Source organism: Dipodomys spectabilis, unplaced genomic scaffold, assembly GCF_019054845.1.
Source record: "Dipodomys spectabilis isolate Male_0828 unplaced genomic scaffold, ASM1905484v1 ptg000054l, whole genome shotgun sequence".
Taxonomy (NCBI): domain Eukaryota; kingdom Metazoa; phylum Chordata; class Mammalia; order Rodentia; family Heteromyidae; genus Dipodomys; species Dipodomys spectabilis.
The window spans coordinates 3,062,275-3,088,465 of NW_024870731.1; the positions used below are offsets into that span (position 1 = coordinate 3,062,275).

At 38.3% G+C, this 26,191-nt stretch overlaps 1 protein-coding gene across 4 annotated transcripts in view; it reads left to right on the top strand.

Annotated features, from left to right (window-relative positions):
* Erc2 (ELKS/RAB6-interacting/CAST family member 2) overlaps positions 1 to 26,191 on the top strand; it is a 789,311-nt gene that overhangs the window by 569,240 nt on the left and 193,880 nt on the right. For all 4 annotated transcript variants that reach the window (XM_042679900.1, XM_042679903.1, XM_042679901.1 and 1 more), the window contains one exon: positions 14,099 to 14,259. In XM_042679900.1, the coding sequence (XP_042535834.1) occupies positions 14,099 to 14,259 (161 nt within the window). The remainder of the gene's footprint in view (positions 1 to 14,098; positions 14,260 to 26,191) is intronic.

The window sequence follows — 26,191 nt, forward strand, 5'->3', positions numbered from 1 at the left end:
CACCACAACCAGGGACAAGGTAGTAACAAACACCAGACTGTGGAATTGAGGTTTGGGGCATCAGGGGCATGAAGCTTCCCACCAGGTTCAGGTGCCCAAGGTTTGTTTTACAAGGTATTTACTGAATAGAGTACAGTGGTATATGTGCAGAAAGTGAGGTCACAGTATCTTTAAAGTCACAAGTACCAATCCTGTGATACAGTTTTAATCAATATCCTTAAAGTCACAAGCACCAATCATGTGTTATAATCTTATTAAGGTGAAGAATAACTTCTTTAAGAAATAGAGGTAAACAGTAAATAATTTACAATTTATATAAGCTTTTGTCTATCCCCAAGCTCCCAGAAAGTTTAGCGTGGCATTGACGTATACTCAGGATAGAAATCCGAATTCCTTAACCCGGTACCAGTGGCTCATGCACATAATCCTAGCTACTCAGGAGGCTGAGATCTGAGGATCGCAGTTCAAAGCCAGCCTGGGCAGGAAAGTCTGTGAAACTCTTATCTCCAATAAAACCACCCGAAAACTGGAAGTAGCGCTGTGGCTCAAGTGTTAGAGCGCTCTCCTTGAGCTGAAGAGCTGAGGGACAGCACTCAGGCCCAGAGTTCAAGCCCCACGACTGACAAAATAAAAGAAAAAAGAAATCCAAATTCCTATCACACCAGGACTGACTGACCTTCTCAGGATACTCTCGGCATTCTAAGAGTTCATGTTGGGAGGAGGCATTCCAACCTCCCAATTCTTTTGGGTCTCACAGCTCAACTTTTGGGGACTCTTACAACTCTTTCTCACTCTGCTTCAAGTTCTTCTCATATCTGCCACTCTTTCCCTTATTCAGGTCATCATGCACTGGGGGAGAAAAAAGGATAGGTATAGCCTTATTGACCTTATATGAGCATCTCTCTTCTGCTTCAACATTTGCTCTGGTGGTTCATTTCTCTGTAGACTAGATCCCTAATATGTGGTATGTACCTTTACAGTACCCTTTTAAGGTAATTATAAATGAATGTAGTTTTAAGAAAAAATAGAGAAATCCCATGTACCTAGTGCTAACAGATGACGAAATTATAGTACAATATTGCAACCACAGTATCAACGTATATAGCCAGTCAAGAAACAGATATAGTCAGTCAAGAAACAGAGCATACCATCAAGCCTGTAATCCCAGCTACTCAGGAAGCAGAATTAAGAGGATCAAGTGTTTGAAGCCTGCCCAGGCAAAAGTTAGCAAGACCCCATCTCAAAAACAAATGGGACACGGTGATTGACACTTGCAATCTTAGTTACCTGGGGGAGTTAGGGTAGCCTGAGCAAAATGCAGGAGACCCTATCTAAAAGTCAAAAATTAAAATTAGAAAAAGAAAAAGGGTCAGGCACTGGTAGCTCATGCCTGTAATCCTAGCTACTTGGGAGGCTGAGATCTGAGGATATGGTTGGAAGCCAGCCTGGCAGGAAAATCTGAGACTCTTACTTTTAATTAGCCACCAAAAAAAGCCAGAAGTGAACTGTGGTTCAAGTGGTAACATGCTAGCCTTGAGCTTAGTATGGCTGTAGTGATGGTATTTGCTAAGTACAAGCCATCATTACAAAGGATTTCTTATGTTGCACTTTACAACTACACTAGTCTCTATGATCCCCACTTCTTATCATGACAATCACTAATCTGTTCTCCATTTTTTATAATTTTGTCATTTCAAGAACATTATACAAATGGAAACATGTAGTATGTGACTTTTTCAGATAGGTCTTTTCAATTAGCATAATTTTCTAACTACTCTTATACATCAGTACCTCATGTCTTTTTAAAAATTAAGTCATATTCCACGACCTGTTGGATCATAGTTGAACTGATTCCTTGTTGACAAATGAATAAGCTCTTTTCTATCTGGGGCTGTGACAAATAGTGCTGCGAGAGAATTCATTAATGTTTTAAAATGAAAAACATATGTTTTCATTTTTCTTATTCATCATTTTATATTCCAGTGGTACAAATTATCATAATCCTTACCCACGTTGGTTATTTCATCCTTTCTAGTCACTGTGTAGTGATATTTTATTGTGGTTTAAATCTGTGTTTTCCTAATTTGTAATTATTTGAAATATTCTTTTGCTTATTTACCTCTGTACATGTATTTCAGGGATATGCTTCTTGTCTAGTCTAGTTTTAGAAAAGTTACTGTTGTATTTAGAGTATTCTTTATATATTCTCTGTTGTTTTTCAGATATCTGGTTTGTAAATACTTTCTCCCAAATTCATAGCTTTCTTTTCATTTGTCCTCTCAAGAAGGTCCTCACAAAGAGGAGGTCTACTGTACCAATCTTGATTTTGATATCAACTCTAAGACCTAGATGCAGATTTTCTACAATCTTTAAAAAGGTTCCTAGTTTTGTATTTTTCACCTAAGTTCTTGATCCCTTTGAAGTAATGCTTATGGAACATATAAGGTTTAGGTTGATGGTTTTATTTCTTTTCTGCCTATATAATTGTTCAGTTTGTTTTCTGCCTATTTAATGGGCTACTTTCTCCAGCACAATTTGTTGAAAAGACATTTTTCCTTCAGTAAATTAACTGATTTGCCCTTTTGCCAAGCACCATTTTTGTTAGCCTGTTTGTTTTTTTTAAATTCTATTTCATAGATCTAGGCATCTCTCCCTCTGCCAGTACCACCCTACTTTGGTTACTGGAACTACACAGTGTTTTATTATTGGACAGAGTGTGATTTCTCCTATACTTTTTCTGGGATATTTTTGTTACTTTGGATTCTGTGCCTTTTCATAGAAGGTTTATGTTCAGCTTGCATTTTTATACATTTTTATACTTGCCAATATTTCATTAGGAATTTCATTAAATCTATGGTCAGCCTGAGAGTCTTATAATTCTCAACTATTCTATATTTCTTCATTTATTTAAGTCATCTGATTTTTTTCATCATAATTATATAACTTTTGGCACATAGATCCTGTACATGTTTCATTAAGCTTGGAAGTACATGTTTCATTTTTTGAAGTGATTATAAATAGTATTTGATTTTAAATTTTAGTTTCCATGTATTTATTGTCGATATATAAGAATGTATCTTTTCTGTGTTGATCTTATATCCTATGATTTTGCTGAACCTATTTATTCTACATTTTTTGAAGATGGTTTGGGATCTTCTACATAGATAATTGTATTGTCTACAGATAAGGATAGTTTTTTATTTTTACTTTTTATGCTTTTTAAACTTTGTTCTTGCTTTATTGATTATAGTGGCTAGAACTTGAAGTGATATGTTGACTAGGAGAAGTGAGAACAAATATCCTTGCCTTTCTCCTGCTCTTTGAGGGAAGTAAACAGTAGAAAATACTTTGATATCATGTGCATTTTATTTTATTTTGCCAACTGTGGCTGGCAAAATTAGAAAATGATCCTCGCAATATCATTTTCTTATGATTTATATCCTATATAATTTGTAGGACTATATAGCAAGTTGACTTTAAGAAATATCATCCTTGTTGGTCCTGAACTGATCAGGTAAGCTCAGAGGGCAGTCTGCTTGCTAGTTACCTCGTGCTTCCGGACAGAGGCTCATGCCAGTGAGTCCTGCAGCCATCCATGGGGAAAACAGTTTATTGCTGGAGTGGGCTAGGGTTTTCTGGGTCCTCCAGTGGGAAACGCACGTTTTTGCAATGAACAGGGCTAGGTTGAAGAGAAGAACTTCCTGTATACTCAGGTTATCTTCCATCACTTGCAGCCTAGGACTCTGCCCTCTACTGCCAGACCACCCAATTTACCAGGGAGAATCTCCTAGCAACATAGCCCTTGCCCCAGACTCTCAATCCATTGTCACAATCTCTGAAACAAGGAACACTGAAAAAGATGAAGGGCTGTAAGGAAGAGGGGTGGAGGTGATTAAGAGGGCATCTATATCCACATATCCTGGAAGAGACCACTCCCTTCTATACTCTGAAGCCAATACTAGAATGCTATATAGCCTGATGGAGTGTAGCCTGTCCTCAGTTCTGTTTGCTCGTGTGCTTTCTTTGAATATTAAATATGACTATTCATATTAAATATGAATATTAAATATTATATATATATATATACATATACATACAAATGTATCCTGAGCCATCCTGTGTGTGGTTTTACACTGGAGGTGGTCTTTTTGATCCAGGTGAAGTTGAGTGGAGTTTATTATTTTCTTCACTGTACAAATAGCTTAATTTTGTGTATTATGGTGGCTGATGTCAGGAGATTTTTGTCAAAGACTCTGCTACTTCGGAGTTGGAGAGTCAAAATATAAAACAGCTTTGATGTGAGGCTGATTCTCCATTTCTGACTTTAAAGACTTGGTGATGATACAAATGGCAAGGAATGCAGGTGACATCTAGGAGTTGGGGGTAGCAAAGAAACAGTGACCTCATAACTATTTCTGCAAGAAATTGAGTTCTATTTTACACATGTGAGCATAGAAGAGGACCCTGAGCTACAAGTATGAATGCAGATCAGCTGATAAGTTGATTTCAAATTTATAAGACCCTGCTTGAAGAACCAATAACAGCATGTCCAGACTTCTAACCTACAGAACCATGAGTTATTTATGGTAATTCATTGTATAGGAATAAAAGCTAAAGTCAACCAAGGTATTTTAAAACAGTGCTGAGGTGAAAGTACATAATGAATACTGTAGTCTTGAAACAAAAGGGACCTAAGATCTCTCCACTAATTTATGTTCATCTAGGCTGAATGATGGATGTTATATATAGATCTAAAGACACTGAGGAAAATGAATCAAACCTTATCCTTACTCTTAGGTGTCCATGGCCCAGTGTTTCCCCTTACACCTTCTCATTACAGATCTTGTTAATGAATCTCCCATTATATTGTACTCAGCAATCATATTCAATTTCTGATAAAGAACAGCCACCTGGGTCTGGGTAAATTCATGATCTTTTCTGAGCTTGAGTTACTTAACAGTTAAGAAGCCTGCTTCTTTGGGAATACATGAAACTCCAATAATCTCTCACACCATTGTCTATTGATAATAGGCTGTGCCAAGTGGAAGCATGCGTGCAAGGCATTAAACTTCATGTGTTCACAGCACAAGATGGCATAGAGGGAAGTCACTATTGTTCAAGGTAGATGTTAACAGAATATAAGGATCTTGAGGGATCATACTTGGCATACTCGGAATCAAGCTTGAGGGCATGCAGAGCCAAGCCAGCAGAAGAATTCAAAGTAATGGAGACCCATTTCATTCTTTCTTCTTAGAATGTGATCACATTGAGATTTCTATCACAAGAAATTAGATCTATTAGACTGCATTGTTCTGATTTATTGAATGAGAATGAACAGATCATGCTATAAATGACAGGAACAAAAGGTTCTGACTTTCTAGAGCCTGAGTGTTGCCAGAATGAAAAGATTTAAAAAATCAGACAAGGCTATATACACATAAGGCAAAATAAATAAATGAATGACCATAATGGTCACTGAGATTTTGTCAAGGACTCTGCTACTTCTGAGTTGGAGAGTCAAAACATAAAACAGCTTTAATGTGAGGGTGATTCTCCATTGCTGACTTTAAAGACTTGGTGGTGATGCAGAGGTACAAATGGCAAGGATTGCAGGTGGCATCTAGGAGTTAGGAATAGCAAAGAAACAGTGACCTCATAACTATTTCTTCAAGAAATAGAGGTCTATTCTGCACATGTGAGCATAGAAAAGCATAGAAGCTTATTAGGGAAAAGAGTTAAATGAACAATACATGTGGGAATTATAAGGCAGGGTGAAGGTGGCAGGAATAATTGGAATCATGAAAACATAGACAATCCCTGGCAAACATGTATTGCAATCAGCATAATTCTAAGAGATTGTCAGGGCTAAGAACCCATGCAGAGAAGTATAGCTGCCTAGGGGCATTTTTGACTAAGAATAAATACCATAGTAAGCGCTACCAGAAGGTCCTGTCCCACTCTACAGTTCTGCATTCTTCCCATCTGCAGACTGTGGTCCACAGGTAGCTAATTCTTCTATGGGATCTGAGATACTTTCTATACAGACTTTACTTGGTTGAATTTTTATTCTTGTTTACTTTAATAATGCACATTTATAGCAATAAGTGATAAATATGAAGAACAGTATAGATTACCTGAAATCCTTGAGCCTAGAAATGAACCCACATGAAAAGGAAATGCATTTCCTTTTAGTGCTTTTTCTATTCATGTACATTTAAACCTCTTAACCCAGAGGAGAATGGATTATATTTACTATTAATGCCTTTCTTTTACCACTTTCTTGTACATCTTTCTTTTACATTTAATCTTTCAACTTTGATGTCTGAGAGATATTTCCACAATTGGCCCTGTGATTATTACTGTTTCTGGGGCCTCATTAGGACCACAGCTATCTACTCTCAGAGCTCAGACTCCTTACTCCCTATACTGCTCCTATAGAGCATCCAAAATCCTGTTAGGGAAAGGCAGCATTTTGTCTTGCACCAGGACTGATACAGAGAATACAGAAAACCTCCCAACTGCTCAAAACGACCTACAGCAAAGCCATCTGGACTCACACCAGAGAGCCTCTCTCTGATGAGGTCACACGGAGCCAAACATCCTGTGGAGTCAAGCATACTTGAGGGTATGCTGGAGAAGGTTGCTCATGTATGCTTTAGCATTCTTTGATTGACTGCAATCTGTTCGGTCAGTTGCATTTTTTTTTATATTTTTTTTATTACTATATCTTTAAGTAGTTGTACAAAGAAGTTCCCATTCTACAATACAGTATATGAATACAAGGTGTCTGACAACTTTGTCACCCATCTCTCCTAACCTATCCCTTCTCTCACTTTTTCAAAAATTGAGATTAGGTGATTACATAAATTTCACATATTTCACAGTATTGTGGAAGAGTGATAGTTAAAATCGCAAGCACATTTTAACCTTCATTCTTGACCATATATTGGGTAGATGTATGCACACAACAGAAGGAAGCCAGAAGGAGGAGCAGAAGAAATGGAACAACATACAATAGAAGAAACGGAACAACATACAATAAAGGGGCCCATCAGCTGCACTAGACATAGAAGAAGAAGAACTAAGCAACCCAAAGACAGTGATAGGAAGGAAGGAATGAGAGGGAAAGAGGGAACAGCCTACACTAAGCAAAAGGAAAGAAATGTAATCATCACATGATATGGAAGAAATAATTTGTATCGTCAAAGCTCATAGAATTCACAAACTTTATAGACCAGGATAATGACGGTTGCATATGTTTTTTACATGCTTTCATCTTTTATAATGGAATGGAATTTTGTTAGTTAGCCTGGAAAGAGAAGGGGGAAAAGGAGATCTTAAAATGTATTCAAAAGCAATGAACTGGAGGCCAGACAAGCTTAGTTGAAGTGGGTATTGTTTGAAGTAGAATCATGGGAAGGTAACACAGTCAGGCAAAGCTTCTAGTACCTTAAATCACAGCACACCTAGAGGATGGCCAGGTCCAGGCCGAAAGCAGTCTGGGCATGTTCAGTTTCAACCTTTTCCAAAAGGTGTCACTGTAAGGCAGCAGTGGGGAAGGCAGGAAGGAGGAAGAGATAGAAACATAAGATAACCGAAATTGGCAAAATCAAGTCAGTCCTCAACAGGTCTTTGAGCTCAACATTATTGTCTGAGAAGTAGAGAAGTAGCTGCTATATGGGACAGAGAGGTTAAGCTTTTATCTTGGGTCAAGTTTTTATCTGAGTTAAGCTTTTTATTCTGATCTTAGGATGACCTTCTGAGCCCAGAGCAGAGCTAGTAGAGTAGAGCTGGTTCCATTCACGATCTGGATGGCTATAACCTGGGATGTGGAATTTCATTGTCTCAGTGTTCTGGTGCAAACTGAAAACTACTATTCTCTTGCACTTAAGGTGGTGTGAAGACAGGAAACCTGCATGGGTGGTGGAGTCTGACATATGTTTTTAAAATGGGGCTTTAAAACTTCCAAGTCATTAACATAAAGTACATATCAGATTAAAATGGATATATTACTTAAGGTGAGAAATTTTCAAGATATTTGAAGATCAGCTCATGCCAAGTAAGCTCTTAGAAAACTCAGGAAACACCCTATGTTAGGAAAAGAGCTGTGGATCTTAGAGCATGCTTTTGGCAGATACCTGAGGAGAAGTGATTTTTTTAAGTATCTAATACCACACATGCATGTGCAAGTTAAATGAACACATATTAACAATTTAAGGTCCTAACTCTTACTTTATTGTTCTAAAATTCCATTGTTCACTCTCAAAGATCTGATAGTTATTCAGATCTGTATACAAGGACTAGAGTTTAGAAGACCATTTGATAGTTTCATTATTTTAGTATGTGTGATGCAACAAGCCACTCAAATGTACACAAAAAGTCTTGGGAACTTAATCATTGCGTGATCTGAAACACAGAATGACTAAGAACACTAGAAATGGAACTCAGATATCAAGAGCTTCTTGGTTTTGTTTGTATGTGTGTTTTTAAATTTATGAGGCCAGATCAATCTGTAGCATTCCCTTAATGGACCACTAAACAACTGTTTTTCATTCTGGACTTACCTCCCACACTGACCACTTTTGAGACTACTGTGTGGCTAGTGTCCAGCAGAGTGCCTGGTGCATGGAATTTACCCAGTGGAGTATAGAGTAAAGCAAGGAAGGGATATACATCTCAAAGAGCAAGACTAAAGGTTACTTCTATTCAGTGCAGAACCTAGGCATTTTTATTATGCTTCTGTGAAATTCAGGGATCTTCTGTACTCTGGCAGCTACTGTGTGGCAGTAAACCCTGGTCTTCTATCTTCACAGCAGCTGAAACTGAGTCCCTCATTTCCATAGCAAATAAAAGGTGCTCAGGGAAAGAAAGCAAGAACTTGTAGGGCATTTGGTGAGGATGGTGAGGGGACCAATGATTCATGGGGTAAGAAAGTATCAAGTTTGGACTTACACTTCATCCATCATTGCACTAAGTGGGTCAGAGTGGGGTGTTTCAGAATCACCTCTTTGTGTTCCCCTTCCTCACATTGTGCAAGGATTTATTGAGTGTGGACACTGATACCAAGTCATTTGCAGAAGGGGTTTCCAAAGAAGATGGAGACATGGTCCCTGGCCTTTAGGGCACTACAGTTCAGTGGTAGCAGTTAAGTGTATGCATTGTGCAGAACAAGCAGACAGTGAAAACTGTAGGTCCTCCAGGTGAGTGGAGGCATTGTGGGCAGGAGCCACTGCAGGGTCTGACACAGAGTGTCAGAACTGTGTGACAGCTTCTTCACACTTGATAGCAGAAGATCAGAAAGTTTAGAAGGCAGTTCTCCAGCTGGGCTTGACTCTGGAATCACCTGACTCTTTAATAAAGTATGGGCATCGGGCTCCTATCCTCCCATGTTTTGAGTCAATTTGGAAGGATGTGGTTGGTCACAGCTTAAAATGTGAAGCGGCATGAAAACATTGACTTAAAACTGACACAAGGTCACAGATTATCTGTAGATAGAACCAAAACTTTGAACCATGTCTGACTGTCTTCAGAGTTCTAGCGTTTGATCACATCACAAGGTGAAAGAGGATAAGTATAGAGAGGTCCTTGAAGGATGGGCAGCTTCAGTAAGCAGAGAAGAACATGGAGGGCAATCCAGAAGAGAGAGAGAGAGAGAGAGAGACAGACAGACAGACAGACAGACAGACAAATGTCTAGACAGAGACAGAGAGAGACAGAGACAGAGCCGGAGACGGAGACGGAGATGGAGACGGAGAGGGAGAGTGTTGTGGTAGATGACACCAAGCACAACATCCTTGAATTCAGTCATAAGCCTACCTCAACTGGGTCAAATACCAGGTACTGCATAAATAAGAGCTGTCATTTCTATGATACCATGTACCAGATATTTTTCTTAGAATATCACACATAATAACTCATTTAATCTTGACAAAACTCTTTGAGCTCTGCTTCTCAAGTGAGGGACTCGAGGTGTGCAAAAATTTCATAATTCACCAAGAGCTACCCAGCTGGCAAGTGGCATGCTGGCTCCTGAATTATACCTGTAATCCCTATCCTGTGTTACCTCTCATGTGAAGAACGTACTAAGGGTTTTCATATTTGCCAGTTTCTGTCTTGAACATTTACATTCATTGCTTTGTGTAATACTTGCAATAACTTGCAAGAAATAACACTGTTACAGATAAGAAAACCCAGACTCTTTCTTAAGGTCCCACAACCTGTAAATGGTGAAGTGGGTATTATTAGGACAATCTAGCCTTTAACCATTCTTACTGTTTTAAGACTTTATGTTTTTAAATTTCAAGTTAATATGTTCATTGTAACATCATATATAAAATATATAAAAATTAAATAACTTTCGTGTTTGGAGTGATGAATTCAGAACTCAAATGAAGCACACTCCAATTTGGTAACCTATCAGCTTCCAAAAACCTTTTGGGAATTCCTGATACTCTAAGGATCACAGTTTATAAAGCACTACTGTGGAGAGTCAGAGTCTTCCAGATGTTAGGAAATACTATGCCAGTAATATTTTTGGCAAACATTGATGGTTTAGCCATATTTCCTAGCAGTGAGACGGAGGAGTAGTTGTAACCATGATGCTTACAGAATTTGAGTTCTAGTCCTGTGGATCTCAGATCATAGATATATTTGAAGCTCAGCATGGTGAGATACATGCTTATAATGTCAACTACTTACCAGGTAGAGATCAGGAGAATCAAGAGAGGCCAGGTGAGGTACAGTTAGGGAGACCCCTTTCTTAGAAGCAAAATACAAAAAGAAAGGACCAAAGGTATGGATCAAGAGGTAGAGTACTTACATCGCAGGCATGAGTCTCACATTTGAACTCTATTACTAAAAAAAAAGATAAATTACAAGACACATAGTCAAAACATCTCAAAAAAGTCAAAAGGGCAGCTTAATTCTTTTTTTAAATTATTCAAGTCATTGTGTAAGAGTTGCCACTTAACAAAGCAGTTTATGGATATATATCTTGATCAGTGTTGTCCCTTTCAACATTCTCACCCATCCCATGCCTACCTACCCCTATCCTCACTCTGAATTTTGTTGTGTATATACTGAATTCTTAACTGCCCTTTTTACCCCTCTTCTCCTCTTCACTCATCTACCCCTTTCAACTTGACCCTACCCTATCCCTTTAGAGTACCTGCTTCCTGGTATTTTATTTTGCTGAACTTTGATTTTGGCTTTCTATAGAATTATACTGTTTGAGATTTCCCTTGAATCTACTGTATTTCAGTAATTCATTCATGCATGATACTCAGCATATTTACTTATGAGTTTTAAGCTAATTCTAGCTTCTACATATAAGTGGAAACATGGATCCTTTGTTTCTCTGGGCCTGACTTAGTTCATTTAACATAATTTTTCCCATGTCTTTCCATTTCTTTACAAATGGTACAATATCATTTCTGATGGATGAATAAAATTCTATTGTGTATATATACCACATTTTCTTGATCCATTTGTCCATTGAGAGGCATCTGGGCTGATTCTATGCCTTGGCTGCTATGAATAGTGCTATAATAAACACGGTTGTGCTGGTGATTTTACTGTGGCCTAGTTTATAATCTTTTGGCTAAATGCCCAGGAGTGGAATTGCTGGATAATAGGATAGTTCTATGTTTAATTTTTTTTTGGGTTGGTTGTGGGGCTTGAACTCTTCAGCTCAAGGCTACTGCTCTATCACTTGAGCCACAGTGCCACTTCTGGTTTTCTGGTGGTTTATTGGAGATAAGAGTTTTTCGGACTTTCCTGCCCAGGCTGGCTTTGAACCACGATCCTCAGATCTCAGCCTTCTGAGTAGCTAGGATTACAGGTGTGAGCCACCTCCACACGGCTTTCCAGAGTGGTTGAACAAGTTTACATTGTCATCAACACTATATAAGGGCTCCCTTTTGGCCATATAATGGCCATTCTGTTTTGACAGTAACGGAAATTATTTTCAGAAGTATAGAACACTAACTTTAGGCAGAAACTCTAGACATTCCCTAGAAAACTGAGACTCTGATGGTGAATATGTGTGAATGGTTTATAGGGATCTGAGACCAGTATCCATATATTGTCTACCTCAGTAATTCTGTCCAGGGACACCGGAAGTGGGATAAGTAAGGAGCCTTCACCTATGGCACTGCTTCCAAAGTGACAAGAATCACATCAGTCTCACCTGACCCTAGGAGTTCACTGGTGTTAGGGGGACCAGTGGCATCTCTATCAGCTAAAAGACCAGGTTACATTCATCTGGGTTCTGAGGTTCCCCATGTCATATTTCTGAACAACAGTCAACACTCGAAAATATAACTGGATTCATATAAAAGTAACTTATGACTGCTGCTAGCAATCTGGTGGCAGGTGATCTAAGAACCTGTAGAAGTAGTTTAGTAATCCTGGGTTTATAGTTTTCTGACAATTCAGCTTCAATTAATGAAGAAGTAATCAGCCAATGAGAACTCCTGAGACTCTCTCTTCCTTGGAATCAGCAATATGTTAGAAATAAAGAATAATTTGTGACAAGAAGTGAGGCCTGAATACACTGGCCAGGGGGCTTAGGCAGGCTCTCTTAATGGGCCCTTCGAATGACCTTAACTGTGCTTTTCCTCGACACTGCTGTTGAGTCAATAAAAAGAAAAAAAATAGGAAAAAAAAAGAAGAAAACAATAGCCTGTACCCAAGCTACATCCTGTACTGCTTTTTAGAAGAGCTTCTGCTCATATTTGTGAAATTCTATGAACTTACAGGAGGAACTAAAAAGGTTTTGTTTTTTAAAATCTTATGTCTTTATAACATTAAAATAATTCTATTCTAAAGTTAAACAGGTGAGGTTCTGACTTGCAGAGATTATTCTTTATGTTCTTTGTCTTTTAAACTGTTCTTCGTTTTGGCTTTGATTTAAATTAGATGGCCATTAAGTTTCCTTTTTTAAAAAAAATCAGGAAAAAAAGTAGGGCTTACTGACTCTTAAAAGCAAGGTATTTACCTTGGGTATGCACCTTAATAATGACTCTGAATAAATTCCATGTAAACTGCAGAAATTTTGTAGAAAGTCTTTGTGAATTGGAACTTAATATGTCATTGACACATTTTGAAGAGTGACTTAGGTGATGGATGAATCCATGCTGCCAAGTTCAGCTGGAAGGGCTGGCTTAGGAACCCACACATCAGCTCTGGAATTGATATTCCTGGAACCATGAATCAGTAGGGTGGATGAAGCCTTCATGTGTGTGCAGAGATGGCATTTCACCAGCTTGCTGCATAGAAGTTGCTGTTAACATGACTATACACATGAACCCTCTTTATTGTGTTTGGGATTTAAAGGTCCTTGATGATCTGGGGAGGGTAACACCTTGCCTTAGGATTCCCTGGTCAATTTTTTTGGGACCTGACTGAAAACTCTGGATATCTGATCGTCTGGCTTGTTTCTACAACGTATTAGCACCCCATAAAAATTACATGTCATTTATTTCATGTTTAGAACCCTCTCAGACTTCAGGGGAAAACAAACTTGAACCTTTTGTGGCTAGAATTTTGTTTACCTTTGGCCAAACCTTGCTTCCTGAAGGTAAGGCAGGGAGGTGAGGTGAAGGGCTTATGAAGCTCCATGTACATCAAATAGATTTAGCCAAACAAGATGTTGATAGGTTAAAACGTGAATGAATCTGAAACACATCAGTTAACTTCCTGTCAAAGTACACTGAATGTGAAACACAGAAGTATATTGTGCCTGGCAAAATGCATTTTGAGTGTTGCCCTCCTCCAACTGTGAGGAACTCTTTGAGATGTTCAAACGCAGTTTGAAATTGGGTCAAGCTGCTCATCCCTCACCCAAACTTCTCATAAATGCATTAAATAATCTCTATGAAGAGACAACTTACATGAATGTAGCTGCTGAAGAATTTGTACATTTCTTGAGTCTGAAGCATTATTAATCAGTGGCAATGGAAGAATGGGCCCCATGACACAGTGTCTGATTTCAGAACATCTGTGGTTCTGGGATATGTTGTCAGAACACAGGGTAGCAGGGAATGCCTTGTACTTAAATGAAGGAGAAATCGCACACACAGCCCCATGTACCTTTCAGATAGAGGAGCTAATGAACGCATTGGAGAAGACCAGACAAGAGCTGGATGCCACCAAAGCCCGTCTTGCCTCTACACAGCAGTCTCTGGCAGAAAAGGAAGCACACTTGGCTAACCTTCGGATTGAGAGGCGGAAACAGTTGGAGGAGATCCTGGAGATGAAGTGAGTATCCATTTTTTGCATTTCTGGTCTTTCCTCATCTCTCTTTGAGGGTAGGAAAGGAGAAGGGTTAGAGAAGGCGGAGAAAGAGCTCAGAGATTGAATTATTTAGTTAATACTGCACTAGTCATTTCTGAGATATTTTCTTTATTTTTTTGTTACAACTTTGCTGTCTCAATTTGCACATTTTCTCACATATATATTTGTGAAAAAGTAAATATATAGGTATTCATCATTAGATTTTCTATGTTTGGTGGATAGTGCTGGTATTTCTAGATCTGTTGCGAAAGTCTGAGTCACCTAACAGATGTAGGCCTTATTAAGCACAATGGTAATTTGAATGCTGCCAGGAGTTATTAGGAAAATTTTCTCAGGATATATTTCCTAATTGTGACTATAAGTTTGCTAATTAGATCGTTTTCATTTGTGTACAGTAAGTTTGCTAATTAGATCATTTTCATTTGTGTACAGTGCTTAACTTGTACTGTTTTTTTTAAGTCTCAAAGTTGGCATCTCGTTTGGAAAACAGAACTCAGATTTGTTGGACTGTAAAAGCCTGTCTTTCTCTCCCTCTCCCTCTTCTTCTCTCTCCTTCCCTTCTTCCTTCTCTCTTTCTCTCTTACCTTCACCGTTACCACCATGGTGGGGAAAGTGGGGAGTTGAGAAAATAAAGGGGAAGATTGTATTGGAACTAAATTGCTTTTTAAATTTTTTTAAAATTTTTATTTATTTTTTATTGTGAAAATACTGTTCACAGGGCAAGATAATGAGTACATTTCTTATCAAGCATTGTAGCCTCCTCCTTTAAGAAGGCATCTGTGTTGGGAAATGGTCCTTTCTGTAGCCTTAATACACAGCCACCTATAACTATCTCTTACTTCACTTTCATAGTGAAATAATTGCATCATAGGTGAACATGGAAGAGAACATTACCCAGCAATTTTAATAATAAATTGCAATAGATTTATTCTAAAGAACTAGTCAAGAAATAACCATCTCTGCATTGTCAAATGAAATAATCAAGAAGATATAATTTAAATCCTACTTCCTTCCACAATAAAGGGGAGATGTATATAATTGTGGCATCTAAAGCCTGTAACAGACTTCAAAATTGGTGGTTAGGTATGGTAGAGTGACCTTATGGTGACCCACAAGTCTTACACATGGTTAACATTAAACCCAGAAAGCTTAGATCATGGAAAATATGGAATGAAATATTTTGAAGGATTTAATAATGAGGGCAAAACTTTTATGCCTCATCAACTACCTCAGTTTCTCCAAGACCAAAGGATAAATGAGTTTTTACTTCACATACAAACTAGCATTGTTTCTAATAAAGTATGATATAATAAAACTATATATGATTATAGGTAGTTTAGAGATGAGGGAACTCAGCCACAGAGAGATTCAAATAATTTGCTTAACGCCATCTGGCCAGGAATAAAACCAAGGTCTTCTACCTTAGGCATCCTTTCTGCTACCTCACTTTCTTTTGGAGCTTTTGTGAAATTCATCAGGCCTGGAACTTTTGTCTGTCTGTGACTCTGCAGGAATCTTACTACCATTACTAGTGCAAAGCATATGGTAACTTGATCCAGCAGATAGATGGAATGTAGTGATTGGAATCTTGAGTAGCTGACATTGCCACCTTGATCAAAGATTTATTGATAATAGCCAGGAACCCTACTAGTATTTTAAAAAATAGGGACAGTAGGATGCTGTTATGCTTTTCTGCTCATTCGTTCTACTTCTGCCTGTGTGGGATTTTGTGTTAGGTACAGTCCAATTGTTCTCATTGTTCCCCCAAAATTTCTAGGTTAATTCTATACTTCCTGAAATGATATGCCATTGCAAGGCAACTTTTGTTATTTCTTGTTTTAAAAGGAGCATGTATTTCCAAGGTTATAAGGGAATTAGTATCCTAGTTTGGGAGTCATCAGACCTAGGTTGGAATCCTGTGGCAGCTACATGGTTTGAGTGAAATGCCTTTCACCTTGCTGACCTTCTAGTCTCCTCTTGTAATGACTTGCATGGGGATAGATGTGAGGAGAGGTACTCGGCAGAGGGATTGGCACATGGAAATGTGTGTAAATATGTGTAAATGGCTCTATCGGCCAATGCAAATATGTCATTTGTTTAATATACTTGGTGAGGAGTATCATTTATCTAAAATCTGGATTTATTTTTCTAAAACATCTGAACCTTTTCCATGTGTATGTTTTCCCACTTAATTTCATGATTTCAGATAGCACCTAACTAAGACCTCTTTTGGTAAATTGCTACATTATTGCTGAAGTGCTTAATCTTCTGCCACTGCAAAATAAATACAAAATTCCTCTGTTAATTCTGTTGGTAAAAGTAACAAAGCCATGCTTCATTAAGTCCAGTATGAAACCATTCATTATTTAACAAGCCCAGAAACCCAACTTATATGTACCCTACTGGGGACTGAAGATTTTATTGATCATGATCTTTAAGCTAAAATGACTTTATACTAGACATTACCTGAGTCAATGTAACTTAGTGGGAACAACCAGATGTGTAGTGTTATTATTGATGTTTTTACCACTCTTCTCTAAAACTTGTGGGATTTTCATTCAACTATTGTCTGTCATGCTATTCTCTTTAGCTATGTCTACCCAGTCTCCAGACTTAATTGGAAAGGAGAGGCTAAGCTCTATAAGAGCCCAAATCAAAAAACAGGTGATAAGATCTGATCATAACTAGAGTTTTGTTTCATTCCATAGAGATTGTTTTTGGGTATCTCAACCTTCTGTTCAGAGAAATGGAATACTTGCTCTGCCTATACAACAGAATTGGAAGGGTCAGAATTTTTTTGTAAGTACAGGACTAAAATGATTATAAATCAGCATATGTGAAAGTAATTTGAAAGATAAAAGGGCCTTTTAAAATGAGATGCAGTGTCTGTTAAATTCATTGCAAAATCAAATGATGTGAGATTTAGAATTGGAAGGCAGTTGGGTCTACTCTCTGCTTGCATAAGATAGATTCTTATTCACATAACTACTAATAAGGCATCTGCCAATCCCTGGTGAGCAATACTCCCATTGGAGGCCATGGCTCATGCAGGTAGCTCTTTTTACCTTATATCATATGATCTTGGTTTTGTGTAGCTGCAAAGAACTTCATTGAGCCTCATTTATATGACAAATGCCTTTAATATATTTGTTAGGTAACTGTTCACTTTTGCAAAAAAGTAAATGTTTAAAGGCATTATATATTTTTTAAAAGTCACTCCTAAACTGGTCACTGGTGGCTCACACTTGTGATTCTACCTACTCAGGAAGCTGAGATCAAAAGGATTGCCATTCAGAGATAGTCTGAGCAGAAAACTCTGAAAAACTCTGTCTCCTTTGCTGACTATTTGCCAGGAAAATAAAGCTGTGCTATAGATGTGGCTTAAGTGGTAGAGCACTGTTTTAGCAAGCATGCAAGCCAAGCAAGCAAGAGATCCTGAGATCAAATCCCAATACCATCATTCTTCCATATCTCTTGTAACACTACTCATCCCTTCAATTTTCCCTAGCTTCATTTTTCACATACCTACATTGAATATTCTAATTGCATTTACCCACCCTGAAAGGGATGACATTGACCAAGATGTTGACATGTTGAACTAAAAATCTCTTTGTACAACTACTTAATGGATAATAATAATAATAATAAATAGCAACAACTACCTGGCAACACCAACAACAAAAATTACTCATAACCCTAACTTGTAATTGTAGACACTGATGTGAATATTTTTGTTATACATTTATAAATGCTCCTTTTTTAAAAGGAAAATTAGATCATACTTTTGTCTCATTTTTGCTTTCTGAATGTGAATACTTTCTCCATCACAAACATAAAATGTGTTTTAATTGTTCAATATGCTCTCATGTAGATTTATCCCATTGTAGAGCATCTGTGTTGGTTCCATTGTTCTAGTAATGAAAATAATGCTTTCAAAATGTCTGGCTGTTCTGTTTTGTTGTATTTTACTGATTTCGGTTCATGTAGTTGTAAATTGCCATGCAGTTGCAAGAAATAGTACGGAGAGGTTTCTCATAATCTCTACCAATCTGGAATTGGTAGCATCTTATGTAACTATAGGAAGTTGGCTCTGGTACAGTCTGCCTACCTTACCCAGATTTCTCCAGTTTTACCTGCATGGTATATATGTGTCTTGCCATATGTATAAATTTGTAAATCTTCCAGCACAATTAAGACACAGACCTGTTCCACTACTTGTTCCACTATCACAAAGATCTCTAGTCCTAGGTTTTGCAAGCTACACCTATTTGCAGCTATTTCATTTTTACCCTGACTTGTTTTATGTTATATCATTTTTTTTTGGTCGGTCATGGGGCTTGAACTTTGGGCTTGGGTGCTGTTCTTGCGCTCTTCAGTTCAAGGCTAGCGCTCTACCACTTGAGCCACAGTGCCACTTCCAGTTTTCTAGTGGTTTATTGGAGATAAGAGTCTCACGGACCTTCCTGCCCCCGCTGCCTTTGAACCATGATCCTCAGATCTCAGCCTCCTGAGTAGCTAGGATTACAAGTGTGAGCCCAGTGTTATATCATTTTGAGTTGTATACTACGGTGACATGAATTTTCCTTTGCCATTCTTTTTTAGTGGGCTAGGAACTGTCCTTTTATTTTAAAGTTAGACTAGATTTAGAAAGAGAGAATACAAATTTCTCATTATATGGTTTTTATCTTATTTACAGTGAAATTTCCTTTTAAGATTGCATATTCAGATTTGAGAAATGAAAGAATGAATTAACAAAGCTCATAGCTCATACTGAGTATCTACTACATGATAGGCTCTGCTGGTGAACTAACAGAACCTTGACCTTGTCAAGCTTTCATTTTTTAGTAAAATGAGTGAAGAAAATGAACAAATAAATAAAAGATAAGTAGATATATACATAATTTCAAAAATCAGGACACACTTGGTTATTTAAGATAAAGAGGGACATGGACAATGTTGTGTGTCTTCCTGTCCCCTGGGAACTCTGAAAAGAAGTGAAGTCAAGCTTACTCCGAAGAAAGGCCTCTGAACTGATTTCATGTTGGAGGTCTTTCCCCTTACAATCCTTTTCTCAGTTGTTGTACCCATAATGGAAAGAGCTAACAGTTCTCAACTACGTATTTTCATAAGAGACTTAATACTTACTTTTCCCTATGTATGGAATATCCCTTTACTTTAAAACTGCCCAAAACCTAAAACATTTGCTAAAACATTTCAGAATGGATCATCTTTGTCATATTTGCCTGCATTTAAAAGGAATTTTATTAAAAAACTATTAAGATCATCATTCTATATGTTTGATTTTATTAATACAGTTTAATAAGCTTGTTTTCAGTAACCAAAGTTCAATTATTTAATTTGTGGCAAGTGAATTTGATATCTGTGGCTAACAGGAATTGAAGACCATGAGATACAGTACTTAAAATCTATCTGTATACATTTTCTAAGATAATTTAAACTTTCATAGTTATTTAACAGACAAGCAGCCTAAGTGAAAATTTTCATTTAGTATGAAATGCTGAGTTGAATAAGGGTTTGGTAGCTCCTTTATAGTCACACAATTTGAGTTGTATCTTTCAGAGTTTTTGTGATGGCTTCCTACATCAAATTTTTAAATGGGCTCTTACATTTTTAACTCATCTGATGATGTGCAACCCATCTTACTTTACTGGGCTTTCTAATATTGTAGACATCTGCAGATAGCCTTGCAAACTTTTGTATACACTGGGTTATTTTCAAACACTTACAGTAAGGTAAGTCAGCAGCATTATCCTGTGGGCCCCTTTGATCTGGGATCCCTTCTAAGAGAGCCACTCATTAGAAAAGTACTCTTCAAAGGAGAGGCAGCATGCAGAAAATGATAAAAATCAATTTATTCTTTACTTCATGCCAACCTAGAAAAGACAAATCACATGTCCTTAGGAAAGAATCCTAAGTGCCTGGCAATTTGCACAGGATAAATGGAGCCTGGGAGAGGAGTTTTGAAGGCAACGATTACTTAAAATTGATAAACTCAGGTGCAAGGCTGTTGTATTATGTTACAGAGTCTTATGAGGGATTGAATGAAACTATGCATCTGTGAAAAAGTAATTTTTAAGCCACAAAAAGCTGTAATTATGTATTATGTTACTATTAATGGGCACATTCCTTACAAGTACCATATACTGATCTTCAAATTACAACTTAACTTTATGGATTCATTAATTTTCTTTCCTGCAACAACATAATTCTCTAACCAGTGATTATGTAGAAAAATGTGGATGAGTCCTGTTTTCAAAATATTAATTACCATGGTCAGGTATCCTGGAATATCCTAGTCTGCCTGTTTCATTTCTGAAAGGTATTGAGTTAGCTGGAACACAGATGAAACCAGTCCAGTTTCCTAAATTCTTGCAGATGGAGGCACAGAGGGAGAGAATGAATATCATGAAGAATGGCTCATTCAAAATTGATTTTGGTTTGGGTTGCAGCAGGGATTTAAGTGCACAGTTGCTTGCCACTCATGATTTGTTTCTCTCTCTTAATCCTGAAATTGGCAGGTTTGAATCCAAATCAGAACACAAAACATTTGGTGTATACACAATTTATAGAGGATAAGTGAAATGTAACTGTAAAAAAAAAAAAACAACTTTAGAAGTGTGGAATGTTCTAGTTAGCTCACATTGCAAGAATAGTAAACTCTAAATAGAAGCTCATACAAGAGCTTCTTCTGTCTTGATACATTGCCATTCTCGCATTTGGCTTCTACTTCATGACACAAGCCACTATTGGTAAATCTTGGGACTCATGTTACAAGCAAACAGTCTGAAGAATACCTGAAAAATCTCATCATGGTTAGGATAGCTGACAGGTAAACAAGGTTACTTCTAAAGAAAACAAGTATTTCTTTCAGCTATTATAGGGCGACTTGTAAAAACAGAAGTTGTCTTAATATATGCTACCTCAGAAAACTGTGAGGAGGCAAGCATGCGCACTTAAGGAAGAAACTCATCTCTCAGTAGAAAACAGCTTTGTGGAATTGGAATCCTCTTAGCTATTCGTCTCCCAAGTTGGGGGAGAGCATGGGGTGATCTCCCAAACTCCTTCCATTGTGGAGTACTATGCATAGTTCCAGTAGGTAAATGACCTGAAACATAGTTGAAACTTAGGAATAGCTAGGATCTTCTAGGAATACAATTAGTTGGAGACCTTTGAAGTCAGCTTCCTTATCTTGAACCGAAGTTGAAGGACACACTATCTTTTGGCTCAAAACATGCACTGCATGTATAGTTTTAATAGTGAAAAATGTCAGTCAAAAGAGCCCTTAGCTTGGTGGTTTTTAATGGAAATACAAACATTTTCTGAGCTAGAGAAGTATAGGCTTTCAGCTTAAATAATCATAATCATCAGTTAAATAATCTAAGTGCTTGTGAGTTATAGAGCTTAAGTAATTCCAAGCATCATACTTCATGTTATCTTTATCCTTACAGCAGCCCCATGGGGGCTAGGAAAGGTCACCTAGTAAGAAAAGGGAAGAGAAATCTGCAGGCCTTGCTACCTCCTGGAACATGGCAAGGCAAAAGGGGCATTGTGGCCCTTTCTCCCAATCCAAGAGCAACATTGTGTTGGAGGAAATCTGAGAAGTACTTGATGGAACATTACAGGAGGCACTGCCAGCTTTAACTCTGCAAGGCAAGGACTGGGAAGCCACATCACACAAAGGGACAGACAGTAAGAAGGTCTCATATCAAGTCTTGAAACAAGAATGTCCTTGTGCAGTGAGCAGGGCTCTCAGGATTTGAGTTCATGGCTTGAATCTGCCTGTTTGTAACATGGGAAGTACAGGCAAACCTGACCCCACCTCTCCATTTAGGAATAGGACTCTGGGCTCAGATGACCACTTTAATATTCTTGGATTTGCTGAAGCCAGAGTTCACAACCTGATGTGAATCCCCACTCCTCCCAGGGGATCAGTTGGAAAATTCTGGAGACATTTTTGCTGTTAGAGGAGAACTGGCACTGTAATCTAGTGGCTAGAGGCCACAGATGCTGTTAAATCTCCTACAATATACCTAGGAAAATCTCTGTTAATCAGATTTACTCAGTCCAAATTCCAATTATATTCAAGCTAAGAAAGCCTTATGTAGCCTTCCTTTTTAAGATTAGTGTTTCTTAAACTAGGGAAGAGAGATAAGGGTTATCTCTGATTTAACTTTACTTATTTTCTTTCTTAAAATTTTTTGTAATTAATTTTTATGTTTTTTATTGTCAAAATACTGTACATTTCCTATCAAGCACTGTTACCTCCTCCTTTGTTTTTCCCCTACCATCCCTTCCCTCTGACCTCTACAACTACACTCCCCTCCCCACGTCAATTGTAAAGTTCATTTTTCAACATAGTATCCTGTTCATCTCATTGTTACAATGGGTCAGCTTTTGGGGATTCATAGGATATGTTTTCTCCACTCAGGCTCATGATCAGGCCCAGTGGTTGTGGTGGCTTGGGGATGTTTTGTATATAGAGGATTTTAAACTGTTGATCCTCGCTCCCCTCTCCTTCCCCCTCCCCTGCCCTTCCCTAATTGGCACACTTATCAAATACAGAGACTTAGGAGACTGAGCTTCCTATGTGATAGAAACCCTGTCTGGGATCCTGAAGATTTATACCATTAATGCCTGACATTGGGAGATCACACAATCCTAGCTGGGCCCTGGTGGCTCAAGCCTGTAATCCTTAGCTACTCAGGAGGCTGAGAGCTAAGGATCTCAGTTTGAAACCAGGCTGGGCAAGCAAGTCTGTAAGACTCTTCTCTCTAATTAACTACCCCAAAAAGCCAGAGATGGTGTTCTCATAGTGTTAGAGCACTAGCCTTGAGCACAAAAAGCTAGGGCTAATATCCAGGCCCTGAGTTCAAGCCACCACCACATTCCCCACCCCCCCCCAAAGAAAGGAAGGGAGAGGGAGAGATGGAGAGAGGGAGAGAGAGAGAGAGAGAGAGCGCAATCCTTTTAAACAACTCTAGTATTCCATTATTCTTTAACCTATAGATCTCTGCAGGCCTCAGCTTCCCCAACTCTAGATGAACGGTATGAAATTGGACAGTTCTCAAGAACTAGGCAATCCTATAAATGTACACACGATTGCAGCAGCCCCTCTTACTTCAGCTCTCGCTTCCATTTGCTCTTTACTTTACGACATCCCTCTAGGTAGCCAGGTCTTTTGTGAGGAAAACATTTCTGGCCCACTGCTTCACCATCAGCAGGCTCCCTTGCTGGCTGAGTCTTGGTCAGGTCTTGAGCCAACAAAAAGCACTTCAGGAAATGCAAGGATGGGAGGGGAGAAAGCCTAAGTGAATTTTCTCCTGATCCCTCTGCTGCTTTGTACCATATCTATGGCAGAAAGTCCTTCCCACTCGGTAGTGCTGGCTCACAACTCCAGGTACACCAGGATTAGTTTATTCCTCCCCTCCTTCCTGTGTTGTCAAATGGTAATGTTCAAAGGAAAAGAGAGTTTTAAAATAATTGCCAGTTCCCTATAAAGTCATATATATTTTTTGTGCCAATCCTGATACTTGAACTCCTGGCCTGATACTTGAACTCACTGTCCCTAAGCTCGTTTTCTCAAGGATATCTATCTATCTATCTATCTATCTATCTATCTATCTATCTATCTATCTATCTATCTATCTATCTATGTATCTATGTATCTATCTATGTATCTATGTATCTATCTATGTATCTATCTATGTATCTATCTATGTATCTATGTATCTATGTATCTATGTATCTATCTATCTATCTATCTATCTATCTATCTATCTATCTATCTATCTATCTATCTATCTATCTATCTATCTATCTATCTACCTATCTACCTATCTAGAGGGCTGCCCCCTGTTACTAATTGCTGTATCCCTAAGCATCTATCCTTTGTTTCACTAACTCTGTCTATGCCTACTTCTGAAGCCCCTACATTGAAGCCTCCTCATTGGAACCATCTGTAGGGAATTCCATTTTCTTCATGACCCAGACTGGCATAGTGGCAAAGCCATGGTGCCTGGGTCAGATAGAGAAGATTTGTTTGAAGTACTTAAGAAAGTATTGTTAGAAAATGTTTATATTTCCCATACTAAATAATTTTGGGGAAGACAAATAGATGATTTGATGGTCAAGTCAAAATATCAAAACAAAATCACCATTCTGTGGTTTTCTAAAACCAAATGATTTTCAAATAATTCTTCTTGCTGAATGAGTGCTGCACCTCTACCTTACAAAGACCTGGGGCTGAGGCTCCCAGAGTAGGCTTCCATCCTGAGCTTGGGAAAACATCACCTTCCTCTGCCATAGCAAAGGAAAGAATAGGGAAGTTGGTTTGCTGAAAAACAGATTCTTGAGATGGAAGGAAGGAGGCTTCATCTTGCTCAAGACCTTGTTGGTTTCTATGAGTGTCCTCATGATTTTTTGTGGCCCCTGCTATAATACAGCATGATGTACTGAGGTACAGGCCATGGATCTTACTTGTTGTTTGGGTACCCACTTATTTATGAAGGAAGTCATGTTGGATGGATAGTCAGTTCTTCCTTGAGAAAATGGATACATGTTTATTGGGACCAACACAACAATGGAATGTCTAATAAAAGAGTTAGAAATCTGAATGAAGAATTATGGCTTGGATAAGCCTGTCAAAAAGGAGAGATGCATGGAGCTGTAAGAATACCTGAAGGCACCCAGAGGATATGGCTTTGAACCCTAATGTGTTGCACAAGTAGGAGAGCATCAAATGAAGGCATGGAGTTCGAGGAGGGAGTTGGATATATTTCAATAGGAAGGGACTTGTTTGTGCACAGACCCAGTAGCCAAGGATACTCACCTGAATTCAATTAGCTCACAAAAAACCAGCAAGGGAAAGTATATAGGTCCAAGGGAAACCAGGATTGGTTGAACCTAGATATATTGGCAGAGACCATGGCCTCACTGCCACAGTCAGATTCTTGATGTTTATCCTAAGAAGAACAGGAAGTTAAATGAATGGAAATGACTGGATTGGATTATGATTTGAAGATAATGAAAAGCAATTACAGTATACTCACCATGTGCCAGGTATTTTTTAAAAAGAGCTTTGTATACAACAACTTTTGTAATCATAACAATTCCCAGGATAGGTACTGTTACCCCAAATGTTTCCAAATATTGCGTATGGAAAAGAAGATGATCAGAGGTTAAGTAGCTTGCAGTAGCCATATGGCAAAGGCTGTACTTGCCACACTTGAACTTGGCCTATCATTCAGCCTGACTGTATGCATGATGATCACTATGCCTTGCTGTTCCTGGCCTCTGTGTTTATGTCATTTATACTGGTTAGAAAGCTGCTGCAGCCTTCCTGGTGGAGAGAACTTTTGGTCTGCAATGATAACAATGTGTGTGAAGAGAAATAGAAGGCTAAGAGATAACAATGTGTGTGAAGAGAAATAGAAGGCTAAGAGTTATGTAGGAAGCAACAATCTTAACACAAAGGTTAAGATTATCTATAGGAATGATAGAGATGGCCCTCCTTTCCCTTTCCCTTTCATTCCTTCCTGCCAGCTCTGCCTTCTGCAGCTCTGAGCACTTCTATCCCCTCATATCAGGGAAGAAGGAAGCTTTAAGGGAATTTATCTAGTCCAGGCCCTATGGACATAGAGCTGGATAATTCTTCACTGGGGTAGGGGCTGTCCTGAGTTTAGTAGTATCCCTGGCTTCTTTCTGCTCATTAGTATTGATGCTCCTCTCATAGCTCTGACAAACCAATGTTTCCAAATATTGCCAGAAGTTCCCCAGAAGGCAGAATAACCCTAGTTTTTGAGAACTGCTCCGTTAGTCTTCACCAGTACATTTGTAGGTTCACACTTGCCTTCACCAGTGTATAACTCTAGCAGAA